This window comes from Barbus barbus, assembly GCF_936440315.1.
Source record: "Barbus barbus genome assembly, chromosome: 32".
NCBI classification, from domain to species: domain Eukaryota; kingdom Metazoa; phylum Chordata; class Actinopteri; order Cypriniformes; family Cyprinidae; genus Barbus; species Barbus barbus.
In genome coordinates this window covers 12,232,968-12,249,534 of record NC_136760.1, presented here as the reverse complement: position 1 = coordinate 12,249,534, position 16,567 = coordinate 12,232,968, and the positions used below count along the sequence as shown (strand labels likewise).

The 16,567-nt window shown below is 38.6% G+C and overlaps 1 protein-coding gene across 1 annotated transcript in view; it reads left to right on the top strand.

Moving 5' to 3' along the window:
- The window catches only part of LOC306852421 (wings apart-like protein homolog), a 56,871-nt gene that overhangs the window by 8,588 nt on the left and 31,716 nt on the right, over nucleotides 1–16,567 (top strand). Inside the window, exons 3-5 of the mRNA XM_079389210.1 lie at nucleotides 3,717–4,398; nucleotides 5,423–5,751; nucleotides 7,011–7,126. Coding sequence (XP_079245336.1) covers nucleotides 3,717–4,398; nucleotides 5,423–5,751; nucleotides 7,011–7,126 — 1,127 coding nt within the window. The remainder of the gene's footprint in view (nucleotides 1–3,716; nucleotides 4,399–5,422; nucleotides 5,752–7,010; nucleotides 7,127–16,567) is intronic.

Genomic DNA, 16,567 nt, shown 5'->3' with positions numbered 1-16,567 from the left:
GGAAGCTGCAGTCTGAAGTATAAATCTGTTTATTTTGCAGATTTATCAAGTTTTTATACATATTTATTTTCAACTTGTCTCTTCAACTTCTCACATTCGACTTCTCACAATCAGCTTCTCAAATTTTATACTGAAGTGTAAGCATTATCTAGAAAACAAAAAAAGAGTTCCAAGTGTAAATCTGAACAACAGGATTGAAAAATAACACCTGGAACATCAAGACAAAGAAATTATGGGGAGTATAGAGCTTTAACTCTCTTTTCCACTTATTGCATGACTCGCTCTTAAGGTGGGCTTTCTCTGGACTGGAAAAGGCTATAATAAACACGGTTAGATGTAACCGTGCTCAGTAACATTTAACACGTAAATACGCCTACACAGTCGAGGTGCTTCCTTGTTTGGCACCAAATCGTCTTCTCCAGCTGCAATGACTGTCTTGCCTTAGTTATCAGATTCATTTTGACAAACTAGCACAAGCTCCCCTGTCTTTTAAAACTTTACAATGCGTCATCCTTTTAGCTGGTTTTGAATGCAAACACCATCTTGGATGAACTGCTCCCCAGATGTTTGGGAGCCTCCTGGTTGTCTAAAAGTTTCTTTAGATTTCAAAGGTGCTGAGAATTTGCTTATTCTTAAAATATGTTGGTATGAGTTGGAAATCGTATACTCCTCTAAAAAACCCCAAAATGTGGTAAACAAGTGTCCCATGGTGGTCAGAGGACAGGATAGGATTAAAGATGGCACTTACAGGGATAAGACACAGAGGCTGTGTAGAGCGAGGGAGGAACATGGACTTGTTTGACTTCTCGCTGCTTCAGAGATTAAAACTTGTCAATTCTGTCAAAGTGGTGATGTGAGAGCGCTGCCGAGTGGAAAATATATTTCTCTGTCCTCTTCCGGAAATGTATTATTTTTGAAATGTCAAAGAATGGTCTTGTACCCAGTTATTCATTTATGGGGAGGAAAAAAATTCCAAACAGGATTTTTCCAAATATAATTTAATATCGAATATTTAAAATCACCATTCAATCAATTTTTTATTTTGTTGCATTTATGTATGAATTATCTGTGGATTTTTTTTGGTTTTATTTCTTTAAATCATGTGCCTGTAATCTTTCATAAAAGTAGCATCCTCTCTCCTTCATATCACATTTCATCTCTCATTTCACTTTTAAATATACTTCACTAGAGAACAAAAGACAATTGAACCGTCACACGGCGCTTGATTGACAGGCAATCTGACCAATCACAACAGCGAATCCGCAAAGAAAGTGCTGCACAACAGGTTTATTTATGTCAAGGCGCGCTCATGCTGTCAGTGTTTATAGGGCAGCAGAAGGTTTTTGTTTAGGCGACGTGACTGACCGCAGCACTGAAAATTTGTGTAATATTCCTTAATATAAAGTTTTAGTAATTTTATTATTCTTATATTGATAAATACATTCTACTGTATAATAGTAATGTATTTCTTCAAGTTAAACCAAATTTGAGTTTTGACAGATTGTCGTGAAAACCTTTTGCGTTGCTGTGTGCTTGTGGTATGACAATAGTTTTATCAAGTTAAATAGTGAAATTTTATAAACATCAAGAATATGTAGACTTCATATTTAAAAGGCAGTCTTTTTGCACTTTAAAGGGATAGGCTAGTTAACCCAAAAATGAAAATAGTCAAATTCTGAGTGGGGTTGTGATGGTGAGGAAATTTTCCCACCGGTTAATTGAACACCGGTAAAAATACTTCAAACTCACTTAGCATATATATTGATCAGACAAAACATTTAGCTAATTAACAAAATTAATAAAAATACACCATGCTATATGCCTAATATAAAATAACAAATAACTTGCACAAGGTTCAAATAGGTATAAAAAACCCCCTGAAAATCCTTAAACACAGTGGAACCAAATAAATAAGAAACGTAGAACGTTTATTAGCAAAATGAATAAGAAAGCTTGGAGGCATGACATACACTTTGTAAAACAAAATAAATTAATTACACAAATTTTAAATAAAGTCAAAATCAGTAAACACTGTGGAACCAAATAAATAAGAAACAAATGTTAAAAAAACAACTTCCAAAGTCACCTTAGATAAACGGCAGAAGTCAACAGGCTTTTCAAAATCCAAAATATTACTTTGTAATACAATATATATTGTATTCCGTGATTTTGTCAACATTCCAACTTCAGGAAGCCCATCGTGTGCTGCTTTTCCGTTGGTGGTCACTGTGTCTTGTTACTGTGCATTAGAATAGTTCACTACTGCTTAATGTTGTTGCGTCGTCAATGTTTGCGGTCAGTCACGTCGCCTAAACACAAACCCCTATTGAAAATGAATGACTTCTGCTGCCCTATTCAAAACACTGACAGCATGAGCGCGCCTTGACTTGACATTCATGCATTACACAGACTTTAATTCAGATGTGTTTATAGGTCTGTTACATAAATCCTTTTCAGCTAAGATTTGAACAGAATTCAGTCTTTAGAGAGTGATGGGCAGTTTGACAATGACTGCTTAAATTGTCGTTAATGGGTTTGTGGAGAATAAACGGTCATGTGGATGTTTAATAAAAGTCAGAATGTTTGAGGTGATCAAGACAGCCTAATTTGACATTTTCGTTTTCACAATCTAATGAATAGGGGAATGTTCTGAATTACCAAAGTGGTGATATAACTGAAATTGTGTAAGTGCTGTTGTGTACTAGATGGCTTTTAGACCTAACAGCCTTTCTGCAACACTGACGTCCTTTTCTATGGAGCTTAATGGTGGTTTTGTATGTTAGGGACCTTTTTCCAAAGCTGCCATTAACGTTTTGTCCTGTCTCCCGATTCACAGGACATAGACTTAATTGTGGTTATTGGTGTAATGGAGAATATGTACAATCTTAGAATGGTAAATAGCAAATATTCTCTGCCAGACTATAGCGTAGACAATGTTATGACTGCAGAGGTGTGATTATTGCTTTGAAGGTGTCTAACAGTGTGTTCATATTATCTTCTTGCCTGTGTTTGACTAGTCATGGGATCAGAGAAAATTGATGTACTAAGTCGTGGTCTGTGCTTAAAACTAGAACAGTCTTAAAGACCACAAACTTAGTCCAAAAATGTGTAGAACCTCTGATATAGCCTATATATTTTACATAAAGATGGTCGACCACTTTCATGTTGGCTTCACATTATCTCAGTAACCCACATTATCAGATGCTTTTGGCTCCAGATTAATGAATAGAGTATTTCCACAATGTTGTCAATAACTGAAACGGTTGCTTCATATGTATCAGTATATAGTTTAAGGCTGAGCGATTAATCATATTTTAATTGTGATCAGGTTTTAATTCAATGTTTCCATTTATCTTGCACTGGTAGCAAGCCTCCATAAGATTTCAAGATTTGGTCTGCGAGAGTTTAAATCCCAATCAGCCATGATTCAGTCGTAACAACTGTCGCGCAGCCCTAATATAGTTTAAAACTGGAGTCATTTTGGCCAGAGAGATAAGCCAATGAGGTAATGCAACTTTAGTAGTTGTATCTAATAGTTGCAACAATATTTTGCTTAGTTAATTGATTATTGCTATATTCTGTTGGTTTTGTTTATTAATGTAGCTATTTTCATTTACCTACTTCCTGTTGATTTAGGAACATGACTGGTCAAATAGTTGTTTGAAGTCATGCGAGTTCTCTAAAATCTGAATGATGTTTGACTTTCTTTTCTGTAGGAAAAACCCAGAGTTGGTCCATCGAGAGCACAGACCGCCACAGCTACTCATGGTACAAAAACCCTTCTGAAAGCGACACGAGACCTCTTGCCCAGACCACCACGTTAAAGTCTGAAAAAACAGAGGACAAGGATTCTTACGATGCCTGGAGCGCTGTGGTCGGTCTGGGAGGACGCTCCACATCCCTCTTTACCGGACCTAAAGACCCTCCGTCTACCTTGTGGGCATCCAGTAGTTACAGACACAGCAACATTCAGGGCAAATGCTCCACTGAGACGCCACTAGACGAGTTTGCTCAAGGGAACTTTAATTTTCCTGTTGAGCCATCTGAAAGCGAGGACCACTCTCAGTCTGTGCTCAGGGCGTCCAACTGCAGAACGTACTGCAGACCCAGCAAAGGCAAACAGCCTGATGGAGCTGATGGGAGTGGAAGCGCTTCCAGTCATAGCTCTATGGAAGTGTTGCAGAACAGCGGGGCAGAAAATGCTGGGAAAACTACAAACAGAGGTCGGACGAGAGACTTTACAGTGCTACACCCGTCTTGTGTTTCCATGTTTAACGTCACCTTCCAGGACTCCATGGACCGCAGTATGGAGGAGTACACAGCCAGCGCCCCAGCTCCTGGACCAGGAGATGCAGTAAGACTGAGGAAAAAAATGGAGACAGAAAGCAAACCTTTCAGGTAATAGTTTTGTATAAGAACATTGCTGTAATAACATGACATTCTTAGTACTGCAGTTTGAGCTGTACTTCATACTATTTTTGGACGGTAGTCTTAGGGTGCTTACACACTTGGTTCAATTGCCTGGTCCGAACCCAAGTTCAGTAGCTCTGCCTCCACGGGCCTGCATTCATATTATTTTATTTGGGTTCGAACCGTGGTTCGTTTGCGTCATCAAGCCAGCAGCTGTTTACCCTGTTGCTTAGTAACAGTGGCACAGGTGAAGGCAGCAAAATGCCTAATTGCTCTCTTCACATTTATATATTTGTTTTTGAACCATTGATTTTGTTCCAAAGCTTCAGTACGTAACATACTTTTTTTTTTTTTTTTGGTATGTTTTGTTTTTTAGTTTTATTTTAGTTGTGTTTTGATATATATATATATATATATATATATATATATATATATATATATTAGTTTTGTGGCATTTGTATTTAGTTTTGTTTTTTGTTTAGCTTCAATTTTGTTTTTATGTTTTATATATATTTTTTACTTTTTTTTTAATATGTATGTATGCATGTATGTGTTTGTTTTGAGCCTTGTCACCCATTTGAGCACGGCTCCACTATTAATCCACAGCTCCAACCTCAACCGCTTACACAAAAATAGAGAAGTGAACATTAACACCATCCAACTCTAGATATTGGAAAATATTTTTTGATTGCTCTTAGTTTCTATCTCTTACATTGAAGCCCTTAAAAAATCTGGTACTCCTGTTTAATCAAGTAGTGGCAGTCCTACTTAACAAATAAATCAAATAAGTCAGATTGAATAGAATTATGTTTGCTTTTTTAACCATTGCTTATTTGTAGACACCAACTGATCAGGTATTCATAGATGAAGCAAAATGTGATCAAACCCTCAAAGATGCCAGTAATTCTGTCAAATTCATAATTCATTGATTGCTCTCACTTGGCCTCATTCCTTCATGTTTCCAAAAGTCTACATGTGTGAGATTCTGACTGTTTGTCTGTTGGATTTCTAGCCGGTCCAGACCCACACAGAGCAAAATGAAGAGCAGTAAGCTGGAGCTCTTTGGGTTTGATGACACTGATGCTGTGGCTGAGGATGACGACTCTGCTTCAGGAAGCTCTAACTACAGGATCAAATACTTCGGCTTTGATGACCTGAGTGAGAGTGACAGTGAGGAAGATGAGGGTTCCTCTGAAAGAAGGAAAGCTAAGAGGAAGGTTGCAGCAGATGTAGCAGTGCCACTGATGTCTACAGAGACCAATGTTGACAGTCCTCAGCCCAGAGAGATACAGAGCTTTCAGAGCAGTCACACTGCAGGTCACAGTCACGGCCTTAAAAACGGTCAGTATTTACACTCAGCACAATTTCTGGGGATCTAGCTTTGGGTTCTGTTTACGTTGCTATGGGGGTGACGGGTGGACGTGGTCTTAGTGTCCATAGGAGAGCTGTTGCTCTCTGATAATCGGCCAGATTGCTCCGTTTGTTCTGATCGCGTGTGCTCTAAGGGCTGCCGGCAGACAGTACAGGTGCAGTCAGTGGGGGGTAGATCTGTGTGCTGTGCCATGCAATGAGAGGTGCCATACACTCAAGAACTATAAACTGTCACATAGATACCTGATTGGGCAGATAGCTGGTCAACTGATCAAAAAGTAGGCACATGTATTTTACTATGGCACAGTAATATAGTAATAATTTACTGCTTTCGCCTGTTTTACTGTTGATTTCCTCTTTTCCTGATTATTTGGAATGAAGATAAAAAGACAAACAAAAACAAACAAACATGCAAATAAGTTCAAACATCCATTCAATATCTATTATTTCCTGAATATTACTGATGAAATGATCAAAAAGTAGGCTACTGTTCACATGCGTTTTACTACTATATAGTATAGTAATAATTTAGTACTTTATCCTGTTTTATTGTTGGTTTCCTCTTTTCTGATAATTTGGAATGAGGAGAAAAATACAAAAAAAAATCAAACATCAATTCAATATCTACTATTTCCTGAATATTATGAAATTCAAGAGGGCCCACCCCCTGATGACGTCATAAAATGTAAATTAGATGAGTATATTTACACCCCACATAAACTTTCGGTCATGCCCAACATTTTTCTAATTTACAGTAGATCTCTATCTTTAAGTCCTTTCAAGCCACAAGCTTTTGAAATCTTGATGTCAAAATCCAGCATTTTTTTCCAAAAAACCCTGGCGTCTAAAGGGTTTATAGTGAATAAGTGTTCCCTATTCTAAAGTGTGACCGAAAATTATGTTAATAGTTTTAGTATGTTTTTGTTGTTGTTTATTTGTTAGTTGGTTAATTTAAATATTTATGCATATAATTGTTTATTTGTTAGTTTGTTTATTTGTTGGTTAGTTGTTAAATATGTCCCTGACGTGTTTGTTAGATTTACACATGGATGTTTACACAGACTTACTTTTCTTATATCAATCTTTATTATTTTGAGTTTTTTTGTATCACTTTAAAATACATATCTGTTATATTACTCAAGTTACATGCCCAATGCAGAGAACACATTTTCCTTTTAGAGATAATAGCAACATTTAGCAGACACATGGCTGATATTGTGGTTTTACAGATCCTCTGGAATTCTCAGAGGTCCCCTTTCCCTTTGAGACAGTAAGGAAACCTCAGGTCAAAGCTCAGGAGAAAGCCAAGGAGAGCAGCAGGAAGATCTTCAGCGGACCTAAGAAGGTAAACTTCATACCGTCTCTTTTTCTATTTATACTTTTTCGATCATTCAGTTGATGGTTTGGGATGCCAGTATTTGTTGTGGAGCATGTTACTACGTGTCACTTCATTTAGAATCTAAAGGTTGTTTTGCCTGTTTCACCGAAGTAAATGTTACCCTACTGCCATCATGTAAAGAAATGATGTAGGCGTTTGATTTGTTGTTCTCTTGTTTATGTACGCTAACGGAAGCATAGTGAAGGCACGGGCATCGTGCCGTTGTCTTCAGCATGACTTTTATCTATAATGATAGTAATGCAGTTATGTTGCTCACCCCCGCTGACAGCTCAGCCATTATTACAAATGTTCCTGCGGCTGCTCTATGTGCACACAGGCTTCTCTGGGGTTATGATTGATTGTTTAAGTCAGGATTGAACTTTACGCATATAAATGCTCAAACAGAGCACTGTTTTGATAGCATCCCAGTGTTTACATTATCCGGGGGAATTAGCCTGTGAATGGCATACTTATTGATGACTCTACATATCAAACAGAGGTAGGAAGAGGTATTAGAACTGCTTTCCTCCATGGTTCCCTTCATCACTGTATCAGAGCGGCGCTGACTTTGTAGCATACGTTTGACTAAATTGTTTGCTTTTGTCTTTATTTCTTTTTATGTAAGCCTCTTATACTTTTATAATGGCTATTATTGTTCATTAAAACTGACATAAAAGAGGTAGAGTTGTGCTTATTGTCGTGCTTTATCGTCAATTGGATACTTGCTGTCAAATTAAAGTTTCAATTCCGCTTATCAATTCCTGTGCGCGCATATTGTTTATTTATTTTTTCCTTTTTTTCAAGTACTGGAATAAAAGTTTATAGTTTGGATATAAACTCTGATGTGTGTGATAGTGATCAAAATAGAGTTGATCACCTTTTGAAAGTAATTTGACACTTCAAATCAAGATTTATCGATTACATTATGCCAGTAGGGGCTGTTAAAATGTATTGGTCTTTGTGTAATTCAAGAGATTCTTTCAAAAACACTGATTCATCCAGTAATGAAAAGTAAATCTTGACTGTGTTATTGAATCAATTGTTGTATATTTATAAAACCATTTATGCAAAATCACACAACTCTATTTTGGACACAAACAACTCTTAAATAAGTCCAGTTTTTATGGAGCCTGATGTATTTTGTTCATGGTTTTCAAAAAGCAACACAATAAATGTTTGAGAATTTTTTTTTATCGCATTGGCATCGAAAACAATCTGAATCGATAAGCAGGATCGGAGTTGAAATCAGAATTGATCAAATTCAAACGATACTCAATGCTAGACACAAGTCTCTCAGATTTCATTAGAAATATCTTCACTAGTATTATGGGTTTGGAACAACATGAGGGTGAGTAAATAATGACAGAATTTGAATTTTTGGGTGAGCTGTCCCTTTAAGACATCCACAAATATTAAAATTGTAATTTACGTTTGTAATGTAAAAAAATCCGGCCAATATTAGGCATTTTTTTAATGCAGGTTTGATCTCTTTTTTTATTTTTTTTATTTTTTTTACTGGCGGTCTTGTATTATATGTAGTGATGTATTCATTTATTCAATGGTTTTGGGAGCTTAGTTTCAATAAAACATGTTTTCGGGGTAATGAGGTGGTTTTGTGGAGTTGTGAAACTTTTACAGTATGTTTTTATAGTACATTGACCTCTTACATGTCAAAAAAATCAGGGAAAACTTGCTTTATCAAAGAGGTATTTTAGTCAGCAAGATGGCTTGGTGGCATTTAAATCAGCACAATTCCCCAGACTTTTAAAATATCACAGAAGTTGATAATATCCAACCCTAGTTTATGTATATACAAGTATTTTTAAATCCGATTCAGTGTTTCCCACAGAATTTTGTGAGACTTGTGACATCATTGCGTCAAGTCAAGACGCAGAGAGGGGCAACACTGCGCCATCTTCCAACTGAACGAGTGCTAAGGTTTTTTCAAAAAAGTAGCAAGGTTTGTCAGTATGTACCTATGTACCTAAAAGTCGCCAAAAATGTCTGAAAGCTGATAAATATTGTGCTTAAGTCGCGCTCGTGCATGTGAGATGCGGGAGCTGATGGCAGTGGGCGGTGGATATTTGTGGCGGGCGACGTGGATATTGTGGTGGCTCGCCACAAATAAATCAACGTATGGGAAACATTGGAGATTGGGGAGTGTCGACAGTTCTTGAGCACACAGAACGATCAGTACGAAATGCGTAGGGCGAGGGGAGATTTTTCCACTGGTTAATCGATTGCGGATGGTTTCATTATCTCAGGCAGATAAAAAAAACAAGTGTAAGAGGATAATAATAGTGATCAAAACAAAAATGTGTCACCGAATATACTTGGGCGGCCGTTAATAGACCTGGGCGGCCCACCCAGGTATAATCTATGCGTGGGAAGCGCTGCGATTTCATGATGATGCAGTGGATGGCAGTAACTCTGCTAGAGAAGAGCCTGACTGTAGTGAAATTATCTTGAGAGCTGCAGACTTCAGCTTCAGGTTGTGTCTTTGACTAGAGAGACATTTTTTTTTTTCTTTTCCTTAGCTCTTAAGTCTTTGGTAATGACATGATTATGATATTTAAAGCTAATTTGATTAGTGCATGGCTATTGATGCACAGGTGCTAAAGGGTCATATTTTTAATTTTATTTTTATCCACTGGCTGCATCATACAGCTGTGCAAATGACTCTGATGGTTTGTATACATGATGTCTAAATTGCCTTATATTTTACAGCTTAGGCTGAACGCATGTGAACACTACGCAGACAAGTTCACTACTTATTAACTTTTCATTCATCTAAAGACAGCATTCCTTAGTCACGCTGCTTTTCTTTTCGCTGTTCAAGGATTTGTTTGGCTTTCCATATGTGGTTGTTCTAAAGTCTGTGATCCGTTTCCTCAACTAAAAAGGGGTCCTGAACTTAGAAATCAAATTTTCCCTGATATGAAAGAACGAAATTTACTGGAGAAGATTTCCGTGTCAAAGAGGGCGGAGTCTCAGAGCACACCCAGATATTAAACATCCTAGAAGTTTCATCCTTCTCAATACAAAAAGAGCCTTTATTTTAAGCCAAGCTCCAAAAACTCATTTGGGTTTTAGGGTTCTTTTGATATCACTAGGGCAAATACATTGCCTCTGGATTAAGATATCAATCCGTTGACATCATTGCCACAGCCGTGGCCACACCCACAGTTGTAGCGCCCTTTCTACACTAAATGTGAGTGCCACATCATGTAAACAAAATGCAACCAATTTTAATCAATCACACTGACTACATTAGAGGAAGTTGACAGATGCTCTGTACTATTTCTGATGTACTCCACACGCTTGAGTTACTACTGACAACAGGACAAATGGATGAGGAAAGGATGTGATCTTTTCGGAATGTTTGCTGTGATGCATCCTGTTTAGATGACATTTGCATCTCTGCAAGCCTTCCGATTGACCCCAGTTTTAGGAATAAATTTATTTTTAACATCCTTTTAGATGGTGAGGATTTTGTTTTGTTTGTAGTGTTTCATTGCAGATTGTTTTGAAACCGAGGCACAACGTACAAAAGAATTTGAAGAAACTTCTGCAACCACAGCAACTGCATCATGAAGCATGTTTTCAAAATACATACTCGAATGCTGTAGTAGGGGGAGCTGATGTCATCTTGTGCAATTATGTTAGCCAATATTAACAGTTGCTGTTTACTAAATAGCATTGGAGGAGCTGCACTGCTAAAATGGGGTATTTTTGACATTTTTTTAAAAGCTGTGAGGAAAAAAAATAAATGAACAATGGAAATGTCTAGAGAGCCTAGGTTAATGCAGTGTTGGGTTTGTACTTATTTGTTGCACCCTCTTCTGAACTGATGATTTTAAAAATCTGGTGTTTACTGGTATAGTTGAAATACTATATTTTAAAATTCGAATGTAAATAATTTTGGAAATATTTAAATGCCCTCTTGACAGCCCTAATATTTAGTATTTTTTGGTATGTTGTGGAAGGCCCTTATTTATAACAAGGTTGTCTATTTATTTATAACAATCTGTTTAAGTGTGTGTGTATTTATATATTTATATTGTTAAATTCTTTACATTGATTTCTTTCAAATATTTTTTGTTGGTGTTTAAAGTTCAGTGAAATCCACTTTTATTAATTTATTCTTTTGTTCAATAAAAGGTCTAAAGTCAATAAGTAATTAATGACAAACTGAAAATTCTGTCATTAATTACTCGCGCTCATGTCGTTCCAAACCCGTAAGACTTTCGTTCATCTTCAGAACACAGATTAAGATATTTTTGATGAAGTCCGAGAGCTTTCTGACCCATAGACAGCAACGGAACTACCACGTTCAAGGCCCAGAAAGGTATCATTAAAATAGTCATCATTAAAATAATAAACATCATTAAAAAATTCCATGTGACGTTAGTGGTTCAATCGTAATTTTATGAAGCCACGAGAATACTTTTCGTGTAACTATCCCTTTAATCTTGTCCTCAGTATTGATTTAAAAATCATGATTCATTATTGACACGTGTCATAATTGAGCAACCTGAAAAACAAATAAACTATTTTTAACTACCTCAGCAAGACACTCCATTGACCTTAAAAAGCAGGTTACGGCAAAGCTTCATTAGTACTCCTTTCGACAACGCTTACTCTCAATGCATTTTGCATTTGATTGTGACATTTTTAAATGTAACAACACCTGAGCTTTCATAGCTAGAAGCGATGTCATGTACTTGCGAGTATCATTTCAGCTGTATTCTATCTGCCTGGTCCTCTTGGAGGTCTTACTTGGCAACATCATTCCCAGACTTTTGAGGGGGATTCCAGCTCATAGAAAAAAACACTTCAGGGGGCAGTTTTGATTTCTCTCTGTAAGACCTTCTGGAGTCTTCTAGCCCAGCATGAGGAGCTCTCCATGGGGTGGAGCTAGACTTTCACTCCCTGCTAGCATGAAGAGCACTTCTTAATTACAGAAGATTAAAACCAGTCTCCTGCAGAGTTATGTTGGGGGCCACAATCTTTCTCTTCATTATTAATAATAACCCAGCCTCAGTGTTGCCCAGTGGACTGTGCCTACACCTCCTGTAGCCAAGTGCCCTTTTACCACCCATCCCCTTTTGGCTGTTTGTGTGCTGTCAGTCCCTGCAGTTTGACTTGATCTGGCATCCTCTGCGAGTTATTCATATATAAAGTGTTCCTGCAGTCTACTTTGAATGCTCTCCCGCTGAGACAAATGACCTGCGCTTCAATTCACACTCTGCCAACACACACAAGCTGCGAAATGTAGCATTTCTTAATGAGTTTTAATTACAAATGTGATTTACAGTTGAAGAAGGAATATAGCCGTCTTTGTGGAAAGTGGAGCAGAAGCTTATGCCTTGAAAATGTTTACAGATCATTATCTTCATGACTGGCGTAGATTTGGCTGTTGGATATATTCTCAATTTTCACACTTGTTTTGGTTGCTTTGCTTGAACCCTTACGCGATTCTGCTCCCAACCCTCACAGGTTTGTTTTCACAATGCGTTTCTTGGCTCAGAACGCTTATATGTTTGCTTCATTAACATGAGTATTAACAACGGGGTTTTTTTTTTAACCACTGTAGGTAACTGCCAAAAATGGATGGCTTCGCATTTTTACTGTGGTTTGCTGAGAAAAGCTTTGCTCTTATTTTTGGTTATACTTGAGTAGTTTTGGACTGACAAGCACAACTTCTAAAAGTTGCAAAAATGTTGGAACTAATAGCGTGCAGTGTGATTGCACTTTGAGCAACCATAATTCAAATCCCAGCTGTCCTTTACAATCCTGTATTGCTCTAGCATCTACTTCACTTCCTCACCAGACACAATGTGATAAGAATTACAATAATTATTTGTCTGTCCACACCAGACGTGACATGGCTACAAGACACGACACAGCATAGCTAAATCACAAGTCATAGAATTCAAATTCATAAAAATTAAACTATTTCTGTGTTTCCTCTAGGATTTTTTCCAGCTGTGGTGGCAGGACTATTTCCCATGGACCACGCCCCCTTCCCACCCAAGAATCGCGTGCACTCAGAATTGAACAAATAGTAAATCATAACATAAGAGCAAATAAATGAATGACAATCAATAGCAAAAACAATAACAAGATACAAATTAAATTAACAGGGCTTTAATTTGAACAGTTTTGTAACTATAATAGATAGGTACTGAATTATAATAACTGAAATTATACATTAAAAATTAAACTAAAACCGCTAGCTGGTGGCGGCCAGTCACTAATTTTATCACTGAATCATTCATTCAATTGATTCGTTCAAACAGCTGGTTTGCTCAGGAAGTGACTGTCTTTATGAATGGGTTATCATGAATCACTAACTGAGTTGTTACTTCATTTGGAACTATTTTCCTTGATGAAATGGCCAAAAAACAGGCAGTGGTGTTATAGTCAGACAACGTAAGTCACTTAATATTAACTTCATGTTTATTGAACTTGTATTAAATCAATATCACATTTGCAAACTTCTTTAAAAATTATTAAAAGCTGTCACTCTCCTTAGTTTATCGTGATCTGTGGACACCCGGAAAGGCACAGAAAATGGTCTATAAGAGAGCGTAGCGTACAAGACTTTTACATCAAAAAACATCATAATTTAGAATAGGCTATTCTCTGTCCTGTTTTTGACCCCTCTCATCAGAACGCTTCATTTGAATAGGCCTGGCGAATTGTACACTCGCAAGTAAATGCCAACTGCAATGATTGGCTACTGCTTGTGTTTGACAGCCTACATCCTTGACAGATGGACACTGCTGTCATTTAGGTTAAAACCACATATCATATAGGCTACTCCTATCAAATGCTCTGTTTAACAGACAGAGCAATAGTGACCACGTAGTAAAAACAGTTACTCAGACTTGTGTATTGCGACTTTACTGTTGGATCCAATATAGTCGGCACAGCATGATCTTTTAGTTAAAATCTTTCTGAAAATCCTGCGTCGAATTGTGCCTTGTTTGTAAACGAATCCGGAAAAATGAAATGAACAAAGGACCAAGTTCTTACTGATGCTGTCTGGAACTTCATTAAAAATTAATTTCATCCACTCTTTCCTAAGGTTCTGATCAGTTCTGCGTAGACCTGCGTGTTCACCTCTCCCATAAACATGGGGCTGAACAGGCAGCGATGTAGAAGCAGGTGTTGATCATCTGTTGCGGAGGTGTTTAGCCACACTATTACATCATAGTGTGGTACATTCCACAAGCTGTCATTATGGCAGACTGGCTTCAATATAAGTTGTTTTTTGACTAAAAAGTGATAGGCTATGAGAAAGTTTTGAGTTCTTAAACTTACAGGATATTTTTGTAGTACAGTGACCTCTTATATGTGAAAAGATCAAGGAAATTTTGGTTTCTAAGTTCATGACCCCTTTAGTTCAAGTTCAAGTCAGCTTTATTGTCAATTCTTCCACATGTACAGTACATACATACAGAGAATTGAAATTGCATTACTCTCAGACCCTTGGTGCATACAGTTAACATTAAACACGTTCAGATACAGATAAATACAGTTTAAACATATGTACATACAACTATACAATTATACAATTATACAAATGAGGATATTGTAGAAAAAAATAAGAATTAGATCGATAAAGTGGCATAAGGCGCATGGCAGATAGAGTGCAAAACCAGTTAAATAAACAACACTGTGTAGATATATTTGTAGTGCAAAAGAGCTTATCAGTCTGAGGACATTGTAGAAAATAAAAACAAGAGAGATAGATAAAGTGCATAAGGCACATGGCAGAATAGATGGAGTGCAAACCAGTTGAATGTACAAAAACAAAAACAAAACTGTGCAGATGTTTTGTTTTGTTATGAGTGTAGTGCAAGAAGAGCTTATCAGTCTGTTAAAGTGACAAGTCGAAGTGACTGTTCGGATAGTTTTTGTCAGACTATCCGAAGAGGTAATTTGCAGTCAATGTTGGATGGGTAGTGATCAGCCAATGCTGCACAAGTGACATGTGCCGGTCACAGTTTGTTGGTCGGTGGGGGGGGGGGGGTGTCACAGAGTCAGAGTTCCTAGTGTGTTGCTGTGTTAAATGGGGGTGAAAGAGGGGAGGGGGGGGCAAGGACGGGAGGGAGTTCAGCTTCCTGACAGCCTGATGTATGAAGCTGTCCTTCAGTCTGCTGGTCCTCGCCTGGAGACTCCGCAGTCTCCTCCCTGATGGCAGCAGACTGAAGAAGATGTGTGTCGGGTGGGTGGGATCGCCTGCAATGCGGAGGGCTTTGCGGGTGAGACGGGTGCTGTAGATGTCCTGGAGGGAGGGGAGAGAGACACCAACGATCTTCTCAGCTGCTCTCACTATGCGCTGAAGTGACTTGCGGCAGGATGCGTTGCAAGCGCCATACCACACAGTGATGCAGCTAGTCAGGATGCTCTCGATGGTGCCTCTGTAGAAGGTGCACATGATGGGGGCCGGGGCTCTGGCTCTTCTGAGTTTGCGGAGGAAGTAGAGACGCTGCTGTACTTTCTTGGCCAGTGCTACAGTGTTGTTAGTCCAGGAGAGGTCCTCAGTGATGTGCACACCCAGGAACTTGGTGCTGCTCACTCTCTCCACAGTCGCACCGTTGATGGTCAGAGGGGCATGCTGAGTGTGTACTCTCCTGAAGTCAACAACAATCTCCTTCGTCTTCTTCACGTTCAGAGAGAGATTGTTGTCACTGCACCACCCGGCCAGGCGGCTCACCTCGCTCCTGTAGTTTGTCTCATCTCTGTTGCTGATGAGACCCACCACAGTCGTGTCATCCGCAAACTTAATGAAAATGTTGGAGTTGTGTGATGGTGTGCAGTCGTGGGTCAGCAGAGTGAAGAGGAGGGGGCTCAGCACACATCCTTGGGGGGGCCCCAGTGTTCAGTGTGATGGTGCTGGATGTGTTACTGCCGACCCGTACTGCTTGAGGTCTCCCGGTCAGGAAGTCCAACAGCCAGTTGCACAGTGAGGTATTGAGCCCCAGCTGGGCCAGTTTGTGAGTGATCTGTTTAGGGATGATTGTGTTGAATGCTGAACTGAAGTCTATGAACAGCATCCTGACATATGAGTCTTTTTTCTCCAGATGTGTGAGGGCTGGGTGGAGGGCAGTGGTGATGGCATCATCGGTCGAGCGGTTGGACCTATATGCAAACTGGAAGGGGTCCAGGGAGGGGGAGAGGACAGACTTGATGTGGTGCATGACTAGCCGTTCAAAGCACTTCATGAGGATGGGAGTGAGTGCTATTGGACGGTAGTCATTGAAGCAGGATGGAGATGACTTCTTAGGGACTGGAATGATGGTGGTAGCTTTGAAGCATGTGGGGACAACAGCCTGATTTAGTGAGATGTTGAAGATGTCTGTGAAGACCTCAGTGAGTTCCACTGCACAGTCTCTC